This window comes from Moschus berezovskii, chromosome 19, assembly GCF_049115385.1.
Source record: "Moschus berezovskii isolate FMDL1 chromosome 19, NW_MosBer_1.0, whole genome shotgun sequence".
Taxonomy (NCBI): Eukaryota; Metazoa; Chordata; class Mammalia; order Artiodactyla; family Moschidae; genus Moschus; species Moschus berezovskii.
The window spans coordinates 49,789,300-49,805,219 of NC_142478.1; the positions used below are offsets into that span (position 1 = coordinate 49,789,300).

At 50.6% G+C, this 15,920-nt stretch overlaps 1 protein-coding gene across 2 annotated transcripts in view; it reads left to right on the plus strand.

Annotated features, from left to right (window-relative positions):
• Positions 1-15,920, plus strand: part of RIMBP2 (RIMS binding protein 2) — a 312,406-nt gene that overhangs the window by 261,796 nt on the left and 34,690 nt on the right. For both annotated transcript variants that reach the window (XM_088828097.1, XM_088828096.1), the window contains exons 9-13: positions 2,415-2,524; positions 4,924-5,736; positions 11,361-11,512; positions 12,501-12,962; positions 13,983-14,126. In XM_088828097.1, the coding sequence (XP_088684223.1) occupies positions 2,415-2,524; positions 4,924-5,736; positions 11,361-11,512; positions 12,501-12,962; positions 13,983-14,126 (1,681 nt within the window). The remainder of the gene's footprint in view (positions 1-2,414; positions 2,525-4,923; positions 5,737-11,360; positions 11,513-12,500; positions 12,963-13,982; positions 14,127-15,920) is intronic.

Here is a 15,920-nt window from a genome sequence, read left to right on the forward strand (position 1 = left end):
TGCATATAAGTTAAATAAGCAGGGTGACAATATACAACCTTGACATACTCCTTTTGGGGATCAAATAAAACATGGAGAAGAAAGTGCTGGTAACTCACGGGACTGCTGGTGTGTAAACATCATCACATCACCATGATTAGTTACAGCGAAAGACTACTGCTGACTGAAGACAAAAATGCATGACATAAAGGCTGTGAGTTGCATTCTATTCAGGGCATCACAAGGACTGTGGCTTCGGAGACAGCCCTTGGTAGCTCTGAGGAACTACTCTGAAGAGTTAGGGGAGGAACCAGGATATATATGAATTTTTTTGGCTGGGAAATTCATGTAGTCAAGCACTAAAATAGTACTGAAAGTGAAAGTGAAGTAGCTCAGTCGTGTCCGACTGTGACCCCATGTTACTGGGGTCTTTGTGACCCCCTGGACTGTAGCCCACCAGGCTTCTCTGTCCATGGGATTTTTCAGGCAAGAGTACCGGAGTTGGTTGCCATTTCCTTCTCTGAGGATCTTTCTGACCCAGGGATCGAACCCGGTTTCCCGCATTGCGGGCAGATGCTTTACCCTCTGAGCCACCAGGGAAGCCCTACTGATCACAAAGAACACATTTCTCAAGTTAATGATTTTAGTGCTTTTTTGTGTCTTGGAAGATGCCAGAATCTGGAGTCACTGAAATTCTTTCTTAAGATGCCCATCTTAGCAAAACCACAGAAGCCTTATTCTATTTTCTCCATCCCGAATCCTTCAAGGGCACACTGTCCCTGGGTGGCCCTAGGGGCTTCACCCCTTGTGTGACAGGACAATGAGTCAAACTCTGTTCTTTTGTTTACCCAATCATCTGCCATGATCAGTCATGTCACATTTTCTTTTTCTTGGTGAGGCCTTTCCTGTTATTTTAATTAATCAATCTTTTAATTAGAAAATTAAAAATTCATCTCACAAGTTCTTTTTCAAGTTGGAGGTGATTTTTTTAAAAATGTTAATTCCAATATCTTGAGGACTTGAAAAGATGGGCATTTTTATAGTCCCGGTGGAGAGGAGAAGATAAAATGTGCATCATTTTCAGTATATTTTGGCTGAACATACCCAAGACCTTTAAAATGTGCATGACTTTGCCAAACAAGTATGCTTCCTGGGGACTCATCTTTAGGAAGAAAGTGGGCAAGTGAGCAAAGATATGTTGATAAGGACATTGGATGTAGCACTAATTATATCAGTCAAACGTTTGAAGAGATATCCATGCCCAACATGGGATCAATTAAAGCATGTTAGTCTATCCAGTGGAATATTATACAACCATTAAAATGGATACGATAGAGTCTTTCATGAGGGAAAAGATAATCATGTCATATTACAAAGTGTAAAAGATAAACAGATAACTGAATAGGATATGTCATACAATTCTACCTTCCCTCAATAAAATGTACTGAAACGTTATAGAGTTAATTATTTGTTTTTATTTTTTTTAATTTGCCTGTGCCAGTGTTAGTTGCAGCATGTAGGACCTGGTTTCCTGACCAGGGATTGAACTCAGGCCTCCTGCACTGGGAGCCTGGAGTCTTAGCCACTGGACCACCAGGGAAGTCCTTGAAAAGTGAAAGTGAAGTCGCTCAGTCGTGTCCGACTTTTTGCAACCCCGTGGACTGTAGCCTACCAGGCTTCTCTGTCCATGGGATTCTCCAGGCAAGAATACTGGAGTGGGTTACCATTTCCTTCTCCAGGGGATCTTCCCGACCCAGGGATCGAACCCGGGTCTCCCGCATTGGAGGCAGACGCTTTAACCTCTGAGCCACCAGGGAAGCCCTTAGTAGCTTTTAAATTTGCTTACCAATTTGAAGTTTATTTAAACATATAATTTGGAATCATTTAAACATCTTCTGGGCTTTCCAGGTGGCGCTAGTGGTAAAGAATTCATCTGCCAATGCAGGAGACACAAGGGCCATGGGTTTGATCCCTGAATTGGGAAGATCCTGGAGAAGGAAAATGGCGACTCACTCCAGTATTCTTGCCTGGAAAATTCCATGGACAGAAGAGCCTGGTGGGCTGCAGTCCAGGGAGTCACCGTATAATTTGGAATTATATGATTCCACACTGAGCACCTGTGCACACACACACAAATGACATCTTATACGAATGACTCTGAGTGTGTACAGCTTTGTCGCAGAATTGCCATTTAGCTTTACATCTGTGTGAGCCGAGACATTAGTGGTCTGAGTTTTCAGAGCACAGACAACTCACAGGTACCAAACCATTGTATGGGTCTAAAACATACAGGCAAAAGAAAAAAAAATTTAAAAAGAAAGAAACACAAAATATCCAGGTGACAGCAGACAGGAGGTCTCCGTGCTCTGGAAGGGATGGGCTGGTGTCAGTCTCCACCCAGAGCCTATACCTAGTGGGTTTGTCTCTCCTTCTAGTTATAACCCCTTTGATGGACCCAATGAGAACCCGGAGGCTGAGCTGCCCCTCACAGCAGGGAAGTATCTCTACGTCTATGGAGACATGGATGAGGATGGCTTCTATGAAGGTCAGTGAGAGCCTGGTGGGCGGTGGGCACATGCAAGCCAGGTCAGGGCCGGGCCCCCATCACTTCTGGCTGCCCCAGTCTCCTCTCTGACCCTCCTGCCCTCCAGAATCATGAGGTGTCTGTTCCCCTTTTGGTTGACTGAGTGGGGTTTCCTATTTTTAACCCCAAGCAACTCTCTGACACGGAGTGGACACCATCTCACGGTCACGTCCACTGAGCTTCCCAGGAGCTACTGCAGACACGTGAGCTGACAGACAAGTGTCTCTCCACGCTGTCCCCGTCTTACTGCCCAGTACCTTCTCCACAGCAGGGCCAAGGTGCCTTTCAGGTGACCTCACCTGGTTAACAGTGCTCCCGTTGACCTTCAGGCTCTATTGTTAACTTTGGGTGGTCTGGCCTCACCTCCTCCCTAACCACTTCCTTCACGGGCACCTGCCACAGTGTAAAATCAGGAATCTCAAATTCCTCCACCCAAAACTCATACTCTTGGTCACTTTTGTAGCTAGAGGATGAGCATGTAACATCCCCGGCAGCTTTCTAAGTCCAGATTTCTCGGTTCCCTAAACTTTTCTGTTGCCCTAATAGAAGAGTCTTGGTTTCCTCTGAACAGAAAAAAAAAAACTATTTCTTACTAAACAAATCGACTTCTCTTTCATGACCTCACGCAGTTTCCTTGGAGCTTTCGGCCACACTCTTGTCTCTTGGTGTTAATGTCTTGGCCTGAGGTCTGGTGGCCTCCACTGAGGTCAGCAGCCCAGTCCCAGCTGGTTTTCTGTCTGGGAAGATGCTAGAATCTGAGCTCCTTGAAATTCTTGCTTTCTGTTTGCTACCAGGGGAACAGAGGCATGGCTGTGACTGGACCACCCGAGAAATTTCACCAGGACTCGTGGCCAAACAGTTTGAGCTCTTAATATAAATTCACGTTGCCATCACCAAGGTGCACACCGGGGCAGAGTTGTGTGCCCAGGGTGGCTGCCGGAAAACCCTCGCTGAAATTCCCTAGAATATTTGCACCAGCACTGTGTCCTTGTAGACTTGCCGGAGGCTGCGTTAAAGGCAGGCGACTCGGCTCAGTGCTGTGTCCACGTGACAGAGGAGAAGTATCTCCCCTCACTGTGCAGATAGAGGGTCACAGTTCCCAGCTTGAGGGGTGGCTGTGAGGATAAATAAGGAAGAAGGTGTGGGGTCTGAAGTGGGGGCTGGTACATAGGACTTGCCATCACTCCCATACCCCTCTTCCTTCTTCCCCTGTGTCGAATGAGGCTGTGTTTTCAGAGCATCCTCAAGGCAAAGATTGACATCTCAAGGCCTGCCCGCCTTGCTCCCCAGCTGAGGACAGGAGCAGATGCCGACCCTCACTGATTCTGGGAGAATCAGGACCAGTTTAGCGGTCAGCCTCCCTCTCCTGGGCCCATCACACATCCCCTGCAGTGGGGGAGGGTCTATTGGGAGCAGAACCCACTGTTCGTTTCATACACTCCGAGCCTCCCAGACCCCTGGACCCCTAGTCAAGCCTTTTCTGTGACAAATCAGGGAAACAAACAGCCCTTGCCTGCTGGTATTTTGAGATTATCCAAACTGTGTCATCTTTGAAGATCTTCAAAACACTTCACGGTTTTCCAGGGCTCTGCTCTCAGCGGGCTCTCATGCCCCGTGAATAAAGAGAACACACAGAAATGAGACCATTTCCTGAAACAAAAAGTGATCCCCGCTGGGATCGCCTGTGGCCGCGAGAGCTAGTTTGGTGGCATTTTTTGGCCACTCAGCCAACGGGTGGCTCTGGCACCACATAGATCGTCTCTGTTTCCCACCAAATGGACACGTTTGGGTAATTTTGCAAAGATGGACATACTGCTTTCCAAGGAGGGGGAAAGTCACCTTTTAATTGCCATTTGTGTCATCATACAATCAAAAATCAGAGTAAGATGTGTAAATCTTTTTAGCCTCTGAACCCACATATTTTACATGCTGTTCATTCTTCCAATAAACATTTACTGAACACCTACTGTGTGCCAGATGTTGCTCTCGGACTAGCGGGGAACAAAGGTCCTGTCCTCCGACAATTCGTCCCACCCTCGCCTTCCCCCGCTGTGTCCACAAGTCTGTCTTCTGCGTCTGCATCTCTATTCCTGCCCTGCAGACAGCTTCATCAGTACCATTTCCCTCCATTCCACAGACATGCACTGAGGCATTATTTGTTTTTCTCTTTTTGACTTATTTCACTCTGAATGACAAACTCAGGGTCCATCCACATCACTACAAATGACCCAACTTTGTTCCTCTTTATGGCCGAATAACCCCGTTGTATGGTCCCCTCGGGGGGAGGTGCAGACTCCACAGCAGGACCTTGGGGGCCCCCATGGGACGGTCGGGCGTTAACCCTGTCCCTGGCCCCACAGGCGAGCTTCTGGACGGGCAGCGGGGCCTGGTGCCCTCCAACTTTGTGGATTTCATCCAGGACAATGAGTCTCGACTGGCCAGCACGCTGGGGAACGACCAGGATCAGAACTTCATCAACCACGCAGGCGTCGGCTCGGAGGGGGAGAACATTCTGGACCTCCACTCTCCGACGCTCACGGACTCCGGCCTCACCGACCACGGGGCGGGGACGCTGGACGTGAACATCGATGACATCGGAGAAGACATCGTGCCTTACCCTCGGAAAATCACCCTCATCAAACAACTCGCCAAAAGTGTCATTGTGGGCTGGGAGCCCCCGGCAGTGCCCCCGGGCTGGGGGACCGTGAGCAGCTACAACGTGCTGGTGGACGCGGAGACGCGCCTGAGCCTGGCGCTGGGCAGCAGGACCAAGGCCCTGGTGGAGAAGCTGAACATGGCGGCCTGCACCTACCGCATCTCCGTGCAGTGCGTCACCAGCCGGGGCAGCTCAGACGAGCTGCGCTGCACGCTGCTGGTGGGCAAGGACGTGGTGGTGGCTCCCTCCCACCTGCGCGTGGACAACATCACCCAGATTTCTGCCCAGCTGTCCTGGCTGCCCACCAACAGCAACTACAGCCACGTCATCTTCCTCAACGAGCAGGAGTTGGATGTCGTCAGGGCTGCCAGGTACAAGTACCAGTTCTGCAACCTCAGGCCCAACATGGCTTACAAGGTGAAGGTCCTGGCCAAGCCCCATCAGATGCCCTGGCAGCTACCCCTGGAGCAGAGGGAGAGGAAGGAGGCCTTCGTGGAGTTCTCCACGCTGCCTGCAGGTGAGCCGTCTTTCCCGGAGGGGTCCCCTCGAGGGAGGGGACACCAGGATGTCACCCTGTGCAAGTGGAGGGGCGGGAGTGGGGAGCGGGAGGGGAGCTGCAGACAGCCAGTACTGTCCTGGAGCACCCTTGGATCAGCTGGGAAGCAGGAAGTACACGCATGAGCCGTGCATGTGTGTGTGAGACAGAAAGAGGTGGACGGGGAGGGAGAGGGAACTCTGATTCTGTTTAGGGGCTGTGTTGTTGGACATATTTAATGCTTGCATCTGTAAGAGACTCATCCTACAGACAGGGACCAATGGGAGCATCCTAGGGGGCGGGAAGGTCTGTCTTTCTGGGGCCACCGACTCCTGAACATGTGCTCACTGAGAGGAGCAGAGAAAGGGGGTGCCTGTAGCATTCTCACAATTGTTCTCTCACTCTCATTTTTTCTTTTCATCTTCGTTTTTTTTTTAAAAATATTTATTTAGGTATGTATCTATTTATGGGCTTCCCAGGTGGCGCTAGTGGTAAAGAATCTGCATGCCAATGCAGGAGATGTAAGAAATGGGGATTCAGTTCCTAGGTCAGGAAGACCCTCTGGAGAAGGAAATGGCAACCTGCTCCAGTAGTCTAGCCTGGAAATATCCCATGGACAGAGGAGCCTGGTAGGCTACAGTCCATGGGGTCGCAGAGAGCCGGACACGGCTGATCATGGACACACACACACACGCATGCACATGTGCATACGCACACGCACACACACACGTTATTTATTTGGCTGTGCCATGTCTTAGTTGCAGCATGTGGGATCTAGTTCCTGGGCTAGGTATGGAACCTGGCCCCCTGCACTGGGAACCACTGGATCACCAGGGAAGTCCCTCGTTTTTTTTTTTTTATATATATGACTGTAGAAGACATGAAGTTCCCTTGTGGATACAGTTTGGGGTTCTGGACACCTCTGTCTGCTAGGGAAACGCCACCTTCCCCCCTGACTTCCCAGTGGTAACAGGAGGAGGGGTGCTCCCCTTTCCAGCCCTCCCCCACCTACTCCCTCCAGGGAAACCATAGCGATAGGATGAAATGGATGAGTCTGTGGGGTCGTCCCATCACACTATCGATTTGGATCCAACAGCTGTTAAGGGTCACCTCCATAGAGTAGCATCATGCTCATCTTGGCTGGAGCGCACATATTCAGTTCAGTTCAGTCGCTCAGTCGTGTCCAACTCTTTGCGACTCCATTAATCACAGCACGCCAGGCCTCCCTGTCCATCACCAACTCCCAGAGTTCACTCAAACTCACTTCCATCAAGTCGGTGATGCCATCCAGCCATCTCATTCTCTGTCGTCCCTGTCTCCTCCCACCCCCAATCCCTCCTAGCATCAGACTCTTTTCCAGTGAGTCAACTCGTTGCATGAGGTGGCCAAAGTATTGGAGTTTCAGCCTCAGCATCAGTCCTTCCAGTGAACACCCAGGACTGATCTCCTTTAGAATGGACTGGTTGGATCTCCTTGCAGTCCAAGGGACTCTCAAGAGTCTTCTCCAACACCACAGTTTAAAAGCATCAATTCTTCGGCGATCAGCTTTCTTCACAGTCCAACTCTCACATCCATACATGACCACTGGAAAAACCATAGCCTTGACTAGACGGACCTTTGTTGACAAAGTAATATCTCTGCTTTTTAATATGCTCTCTACGTTGGTCATAACTTTCTTTCTAAGGAGTAAGCGTCTTTTAATTTCATGACTGAAATCAGCATCCGCAGTGATTTTGGAGCCCCCCAAAATAAAGTCTGACACTGTTTCCATTGTTTCCCCATCTATTTCCCATGAAGTGATGGGACCAGATGCCATGATCTTTGTTTTCTGAATGTTGAGCTTCAAGCCAACTTTTTCACTGTCCTCTTTCACTTTCATCAAAAGGCTTTTTAGTTCCTCTTCACTTTCTGCCATAAGGGGGGCGGCGCACATATCAGTTTGGCCAAAAAGTTCACTTGGGGTTTTCCATAAAATCTTAACGAATATTCTGGCACACCCAAAAACAGGCAGCCCTTCTGAGCTGGGCCCAGGGTGGGACCCTGAACACTTGGGAAGAGCAGCCTTCCTGGAGCAAAGAAGGTCATCTCTGCAAAAACATTCGAGGGCCTATTTTGATTTCTCAATGGCCTTTCTTAGTCCTGTGATGTTCACAGAATTCCCTCGAAACGTCTGTCTGGATACTTTCCTTGGATTTATCTTCTGTGATTAATTAATCCAGCTCTGCCCAACTTCAGTTGTCAGGTTGGTTTTACAAACAATTTAGTGGTTCTCCAGGATCATTTCTACCTGCTGCAGAAAGCCTAATATCTAATGCAAGATGGGCCCTCCATTTTGCAATGGATTTGCTTTTTATTGCATGTTGCTCTCCACTCTTTTTGAAATCCATCATCAACTAGAGTCTGACCTGTACATATATGCTCAGTCATTCAGTCGCATCCAACTCTTTTGTAACACCAGAGACTGTAGCCCACCAGGCTCCTCTGTCCATGGAATTTTCTAGGTAAGAATGCTGGAGTGGGTTGCCATGCCCTCCTCTAGGGGATCTTCCCAACCCAGGGATCAAACCAGCATCTCTTGTGTCTCCCACACTGGCAGGTGGATTCTTGACCACTGCACCACCTGGGAAGCCTAGAGTAATATAACCTACAAAGAAGCAAGGTCAGGGGCAGTTGGGACAGACACTGTTTCAAGAAGAAAGTGGGTCTGAGCAGTAACTGATTTATGAAGGGTCCATTCATTCATCTTATAAGGTGATGTTTGATTGCCTGCCTATGAGGATGTTAACTGCAGATACAGTAAGTCCCCTATGTTTGAGCCTTCAAGTTGTGCACGTTCAAAGATGTGAACGTGCATTCAAATGTCCAGTCATGGGAGTTAGTCCTGTGTCTGGCATCCATTGTCAAACGCGTGTATCCTCTACAATGGCTGTACTTTTGTGTCCTTTACAAGTACTACATAGAAGACAGTAGTACAGTATCTTTATTTCAAGTCCGGGATGTCTGGAACCAAGCTTAAAAACAGCGGGGACATAGCTGGTACTGCTAAGAAGCGCTAAGTGATAACAATGGAAGCAGAAGTGAGAAAAATTGAAAGTGTGAATTGAGGTGAAAAGATAGCTTGGCCCCCGTCTCCTATTGCGGACAGTCCTTCAGCTCTGCCACCTCCCCCCTCCTCTCCCTCCTCCAGTCACTCTTCTTGTCTGTCCACCCGACGCCAGCTGCCGTACAGCACTACTATACTATTCAAGGTACTGTGCTGTAAGATTAAAATGCTCTCTTTATTTTTTGTGTTCGTTGTTTTCATGTATTATTTGTACGAAAAGTATTATAAACTTAGTACAGTACAATACTACATAGCTGACTGTGTTAGTTGGGTACCTAGGCTAACTTTGTTGGACTTATGAACAAACTGGACTTGTGAACGCACTCTCAGAACAGAACTCGTTTGTATGTAGGGGACTTACTGTGCAGACTGGAGCTATTCATTGATTCCTGCCGTGAAATCTTGCTGTTGGTGCTGGGGGTGAATAAGTGAGAAACACCAAATCTGGGGACCCCAGGGGCTCCAAGGAGAGGTGAGAAGCACATCTGTTAGGACAGCCAGGAAGTGCTTCGTGAAGAAGCTCACTGAGACGGAGAGATACGAGGATCAAGAGAAAATACTGAGCCCAGGGCAGGATCCTATAGGTCCACACCCAATTCCTGGGTGTCCTAGTTAGCTTGGGCTAATATAACAAAGTACCATAAACTGAGTGGCTTATCAACAACAGACACTTATTTCTCATAGCCCTGGAGGATGGAAGTCCAAGATCAAGGCCTGGGTAGACTCAGTGTCTGGTGAACCCACTTACTGGTTCACGGACGGGATCTCCTCTGCATCCTCTCCTGGTAGATGGCACCTTGTTAATAAGGGCACGAATCCTGTTCATGGGACCTCCAGCCTCGAGACCTCATCTCCTCCCACAGCTGCCTTCTGTGAATGCCGTATGAATTTGGGGGGACACAAATGTCCAGTCAGTCCATAGCAGACTAGCTCCTTTGCCTGCCCAGAAGGAAGGGAGTTTCAGTCATGGAAATGACATAGGTGACAGGCATGAGGTGTGTGGTTGGACCAAACACCCGCATGTGACAGACAGCCACCGCTGGGCCAGTGGAGGGATGGGGTGGAGCTGGCAGGTCACAGATACTCAAGTCTTCCCCACTCACAAAACCCTGGCCCTCCACTGTCATTGCTGCGCTAGTAGAAGCAGGCATCCAGCAAATCCCCAGACCAGTTTCAGTTCTTGACCTACACCCTTAAGAATAATGAGCTGTCGTCACATTTGAGTGGACCATCCAGGTAAGATCTAACTTCTGAACCCAGTTGCTCGGCAGTTCGGAAGCCTCACATCACAGCACGTTGAGGGTAGAGTCGCACTATGAACTGCAAGGCCAGTCAGGCTTCTAACACATGACAGTTGAGTGGCTTCCCTCGAACCTTAATTCCCTCATTTGCAAATGAGGATGCGCTAAACTCACAGGACTGTTGTGTGAATCAAGTGATGTCAGGTGTCCAAAGTGAGTAGCAGAATGAGCAGCAAGTAGAAAAGCTTCAGCAAAGAGCCCTTCCTCCCTTATGTAGAAATCCACGGGGCCGCAGCAAGGTCTCGGAAGAGGAGGCTCAAACAGCCTTCTTCCTAGAAGTTGCAATGCTATAGTTATAGGACCTTTGGGGCTTCTCAGGTGGCTTAGTGGTAAAGAATCCGCCTGCCAATGCAAGAGACAAAGAAGATTCAAGTTTGATCCCTGGGTAGGAAAAATGCCCTGGAAAAGAAAATGGCAACCCACTCCAGTATTCTTACCTGGGAAATCCATGGACAAGGAGCCTGGTGGGCTACAGTCCATGGGGTCACAAAGAGTCAGACACGACTTAGCAACTCAACAACAATGGCGACACGGGACTTCTGCACCAGACCCGGAGGCAAGGGAGCTGCCCGAGGGTTGTAGGGCAGACAGGCAGCCCTGCTGTCACCAGGAGCCACTGGGAAGGACCAGTGATGTGACACCTGTCTCCTTGTTGCTTGAAGTAGCTTCTCAGGACTTTCAAAGCGAGTATCTCAACCGGTTGTCCGGGCAGTGTGTGTGTGGAGTTGGCATCCTGGTGGCTTCATCAGAACCGCCTCTCTGGTTCCATCCTCTCTCTCGAGGTGGCGAGATGGTCCTGTGTGGTCCAGTTTACCGCCCTCAATTCTGATGGATAGAGAGAAGGAGGGATGGAGGGAACAGGAGGGAGGAGGGGACACAGAGAGAGAGGCGGTGGGGGTCTCTTTCCTCTGCAAACGCTAGGACCTTGTGGCCAACTGGCCAGGCCAGAGTCTCAGGTTGGCCTGCGACCTTGGTGCTTGGACCGAGCACCGGGAGCAGGTTCCACGAGGGCCCCGCGTGCATCTGGGAGCTGCTACTTCCTGGCCTTCCTGCTCCGCTGTCACACTTCGGATTCTCCCCTTGTCCCCTGGAGACTGTAATGAAAGATCTCCTTCCCAGGCGCCACTGGCTAGTCAAGCATGGTAGCAGCTTGCCTGCCAAGGGGTCATATCATGAAAGCTTCTCTGCCTCTGTCCCCCCAGGTCCTCCAGCACCCCCACAAGATGTTGCCATCCAAGTTGGGGCCACCCCAGCCACCGTCCAGGTCTCCTGGAGGCCGCCAGCTCTGACGGCCACTGGGCTGTCCAATGGAGCCAATGTCACCGGCTATGGCGTGTATGCAAAAGGGCAGAGGGTGAGTTTTTATCGGGGCGGTGCTCACATCCGGGTCCCCTGGCCACTGCTCACTGCTCAGTGAGGGATGACCCTCCCTCTCTCCTCAGTCCCCAAGACCCACCAGCAATTACTAAGCATCCCCTGAACTGCCACCCCAGGCCCAATTGCAGAACATGGAGAACTTTCATCCTTTTCTGCTCCATCCTCTTTCCAGAATGTTCTCTGCCCCCCTCCCAGACTGATTACCTGCCCCACTCTGGTGGTAATCCCCTTTCTTATTCTCCCCTGGGTACCAAAAATTCACCTCTCTTGAGCCCCACGACATCAGGGCCCCCTCAGTAGGTGACTGGCTTGTGGATTCCACAAGATCTATTCTTGGCGAGATGTAGTGTTGTCCAAACGCCTTGGAAACTGCGGGATCCTTAATACACACCATTGGGCAGCCCCTAACCTCAGCCCCCATCCCTGTCCTGGCACGTGAAATAGACAGGGCTGCTTTAGGGGGGCGGGGCCTGAGCAAGCTTCCGTCCGTTCCCCACCCTCCCCACCCCTGTTTCCCCATAGGCTAGGAGGTGGTGTATCAAATGCAGGTGAGTGTCTGAGCTCGTTGTGTGACAGTGGCTGCTGCAGGCTGAAGGCCCCCTCTCAGATCCCTGCTCCCCTCCCCAGAGGGGGCCACAGACATGCCTTCACCGGAAGCCCGTCTGTCGTGGCCTCCCCGTGGCATCTTCCTTGAGCCAAGCTTTGCCGGTAATGAGCCTAGTGTTCTGATTCCTCTGTGGCCCCCGCATCTGTTTCCAGGTTGGTTCTAGACGTGGGAGAAAAGCGTGTGCTCAGCTGTCCCTCCAAACCGCCAACATCTGGGCGGGAACAGGGTCTCCAGACGGATCTGATTTGCAGGCTGTGCAGCGCGGTCTGAGTTGGATGTCCATGGGAGGCCCGGGAGGCATCTGGGGGGCCTGGAGCTCGGGTAGTCCCCAAGCCGAGCCGGCTTTCTCTGTGAGCAGGTCGCTGAGATCATCTCGCCCACAGCGGACGGCACGGCTGTGGAGCTGGTGCGCCTGCGCAGCCTGGAAGCCAAGGGCGTGACCGTGCGGACCCTCTCTGCCCAGGGCGAGTCCGTGGACTCTGCCATCGCTGCCATTCCCCCCGACCTCCTGGTGCCTCCAACCCCTCACCCGAGAACCGCTCCCACACCGAAGCCATTAGCAAGTGCCGGAGCCCCCGAAACCAAAGATGAGCACCCGGGTCCGCACGCCACGGTGGACGAGGCCTGGGAACATGGCCGGGCACCCGCCCCAGCCCACGGGCACCTGCTGGAGCCGCCCGGCCTGCAGGGCTCGGGTCCCGGGCGGCGGTCGCCGTCGCCCAGCCGCATCCTCCCGCAGCCACAGGGCGCCCCGGTCTCCACCTCCGTCGCCAAGGCCATGGCCCGGGAAGCCGCGCAGAGGGTGGCCGAGAGCAGCAGGGTAAGGACAGGTGTTTTCCTCACTGGTTCAGCTGCCCGCGGAATGCGGTTCATCCCCGCAGCCCAGCTGGGATGGAATCTCCCATTCACACCCGGAGTGTGTGGGGAGAAGTGCCCCAAACACCCAGCCCCCAAGAATGGCTGCCTTGACTTGGGAAGAAGGATGCCCTGTTTATCTGACTGCGTCTTAAGTCTTATCCTGATGGAATCAGGATCCATTTCATAGATGCGGACCTAGAAAACCAGAGGAAATGGTTATCTACCAGCCTGGCTTAGCAAACAGGCTAACAACCCACTGTCCGGGCGGTCCCAGTCCAGGGATCTGAGTGGTACCTCCTGGGAGTCAGCTTGGGGACCCATCTTCCTCAACAAGGGTCACCTTCTGGCTCACTCACTTCAGACTTCTAGCTGTGTGTGTATGTGTGTGTGTACACACACACACATACACACACACACAGACACATATATACACATATGTATACATACATACGTGTTTCCCTGGTGGCTCAGATAGTGAAGAATCTGCCTGCAATGTGCGAGACTCGGATTCAATCCCTGGGTTGGGAAGTTCCCCTGGAAAAGGGAGTAACAACCCACTCCAGTAATCTTACCTGGAAAATTCCATGGACAGAGGCTACAGTCCATGGGGTAGAGTCGGACACGACTGAGTGACCAATACAGGTATACGTACACAACTACATGTAGAAGTGCAGGCACATACATATGTTTGCCTGCCTGTCACTCAAAATTGCCTGGGTCCTGGGCAGGGGGAGTATTTGGATGAGAGTTGGGACCACGTCCCAGGTGAAATGTGCAATGAGATGGGAAGTTGTAGGAAACACCCATGAAGGGATGCAGGTGAGCAGAGGTGGAGCTGAACTAGGCCACGCCCTCCTCCTGCCTCTTTCTTCCTTGGGTGAATCCATCTACCAGGGTGCCCAGTTCATCTGCTCCAAGCGGGAGGTCAGGGCCCCAAGGTCAGGTGGCCTCTGCCCTGATGCCTTCCCTCTCCTCTCCCAAGTTAGAGAAAAGGAGCGTCTTCCTGGAGAGGAGCAGCGGACAGTATGCAAACTCTGACGAGGAGGACGGCTATGAGTCCCCGGACGTCAAGCGGAGGGGCGCATCTGTGGATGAGTTCCTGAAAGGCTCGGAGCTGGGCAAACCGGTGAGTGCTGCCCAACCCCCTCCCACCATGGTGGCTCCCTGTGGGCGGGGTTCAGGTCCCTGCACACCCCGGGTCTGTGAGAAAGATAAAGGGATACAGACCCTTATCTTGTGGGTGACAACAATCACAGTCAATTTGGAGAATTTAGACTGAATGGTGCCTGTGCATTTGTGACCGCACTGGGGGACAATTTCAAAAGTCTGTATGTGAGCTTTTTGCCCTCCCAGCTGCCCTGAGGATCCGTTCATGGGTTGATTTTGTGCATCAGCTGAGTCTCCAGGTGACCACTTAGTGTAGGCAAAACCTACCATTTGTTTCTTTATTTTTGTTCATCAGGCATATGGGTGATGTGCATTGGCTAAGTGCTAAGCATCATGGGAGATTCAGAAATTGAAAAGTCCATATCCCATCCTTGGAGGGATGAAATGTCAGGGCTTCTCCTCCCAGACAAGGCTCACAAGTGACAAATCCATCCAAGATGGTTTCTGTCTCCAATTTCTGATCATGCATATTCTAATGAAAATGTCCTTGAATGGTGTCAAGCCCCAGTCCTGGGCAACAGGGAAGGGTGGGGCCTGGAGAACCCTCAGATCTTGAGACAGCAGAGAGTGAAGTCCTCTCAGTTGTCAGATCCTCAGTCCCCTCAACACATAGCTCTCCAGCAAGGCAGTGTCACTACCTCCTTGAGAAGAGGGCCTTGGAATCTCATAGACTTGGGTTCACTTCCTGGCTCTGCCACTGCTAGCAGGCAATTGACTCAGCTTCTCCAATCATCAGGTTCTTTATCTAAAAGATTAAAATAATTCTACTTGTATTCATGTAAACAAGAAAAAGAATGCCCAACTAATAATAATGACTAAGGTAACAAAGACATTTCATTCTCCCATATCACAGGAAGCCTCAAGTAGGAGGCTGCAAAGTTGATTCAGTTGTTCAATTATGTTCCAGCTCTGTGTTCTTTTTTTTTTAATTGAAGGATAATTGCTTTACAGAATTTTGTTGTTTTCTATCAAACCTCAACATGCTCTGGGTTCTTAATCTTCCATTCTTTTGACCTTTCTCTCATGGTTACGAAGTGAATGCCATAGCTCCAATCATCACACTCATATGACAGGATCCCCAGAAAGATGGAAAGAAGGAAGGGGGGGTGTTTCTCCTCAGGCACCTCTCCCTTAACCAGTAGGAAAACATTTTCCAGAAGCTCCATCAGACTCTCGTCTCACTGAGCAGACCAGGGTCATGTGACCACCACCAAGAGATTTCCTACAAATGTCTTATCCATGATAAATTTGGCAAACAATAGATACTTACTTCCATCCCATGAGTTTATTACTAACTCATCATTGCGTTTGAATCAAATGAGACTGTGTTCTCTAGGGGAGTCCCTTCCCATTTGCTTTGGGAAGCCCTCATTCAAACCACCCTGATGTTTGTTTATTCATCTAAAACCAATTCACTTTTATGTCTTCTCCAAGGCACTTGATTGAAAGAGATAGGGCTGGAGCAGGTCAAATGATGCTGCACAGACTTGTCAGACTGAGAGCATCCAGGCTGCCAACCTGAGGGCTTAGCTGGGCTGGGACCCCCGGTGGGACACCCCCTCACTGGGCGCTCACACTGCCTCCCCATGTCTTTATATAGAGGAGCAATTGAAACCATTTTTTAAAGCTTTGTTTTATTTGTTTCACAAATGAGCAGTTTTTTTCCCCCCTATTTTTTGGCTGTGCCGCATGGCATATGGGAATCTTAGTTCCCCAGCCAGGGTTCAAACCCATGTCCCCTGCAGTGGAAGTG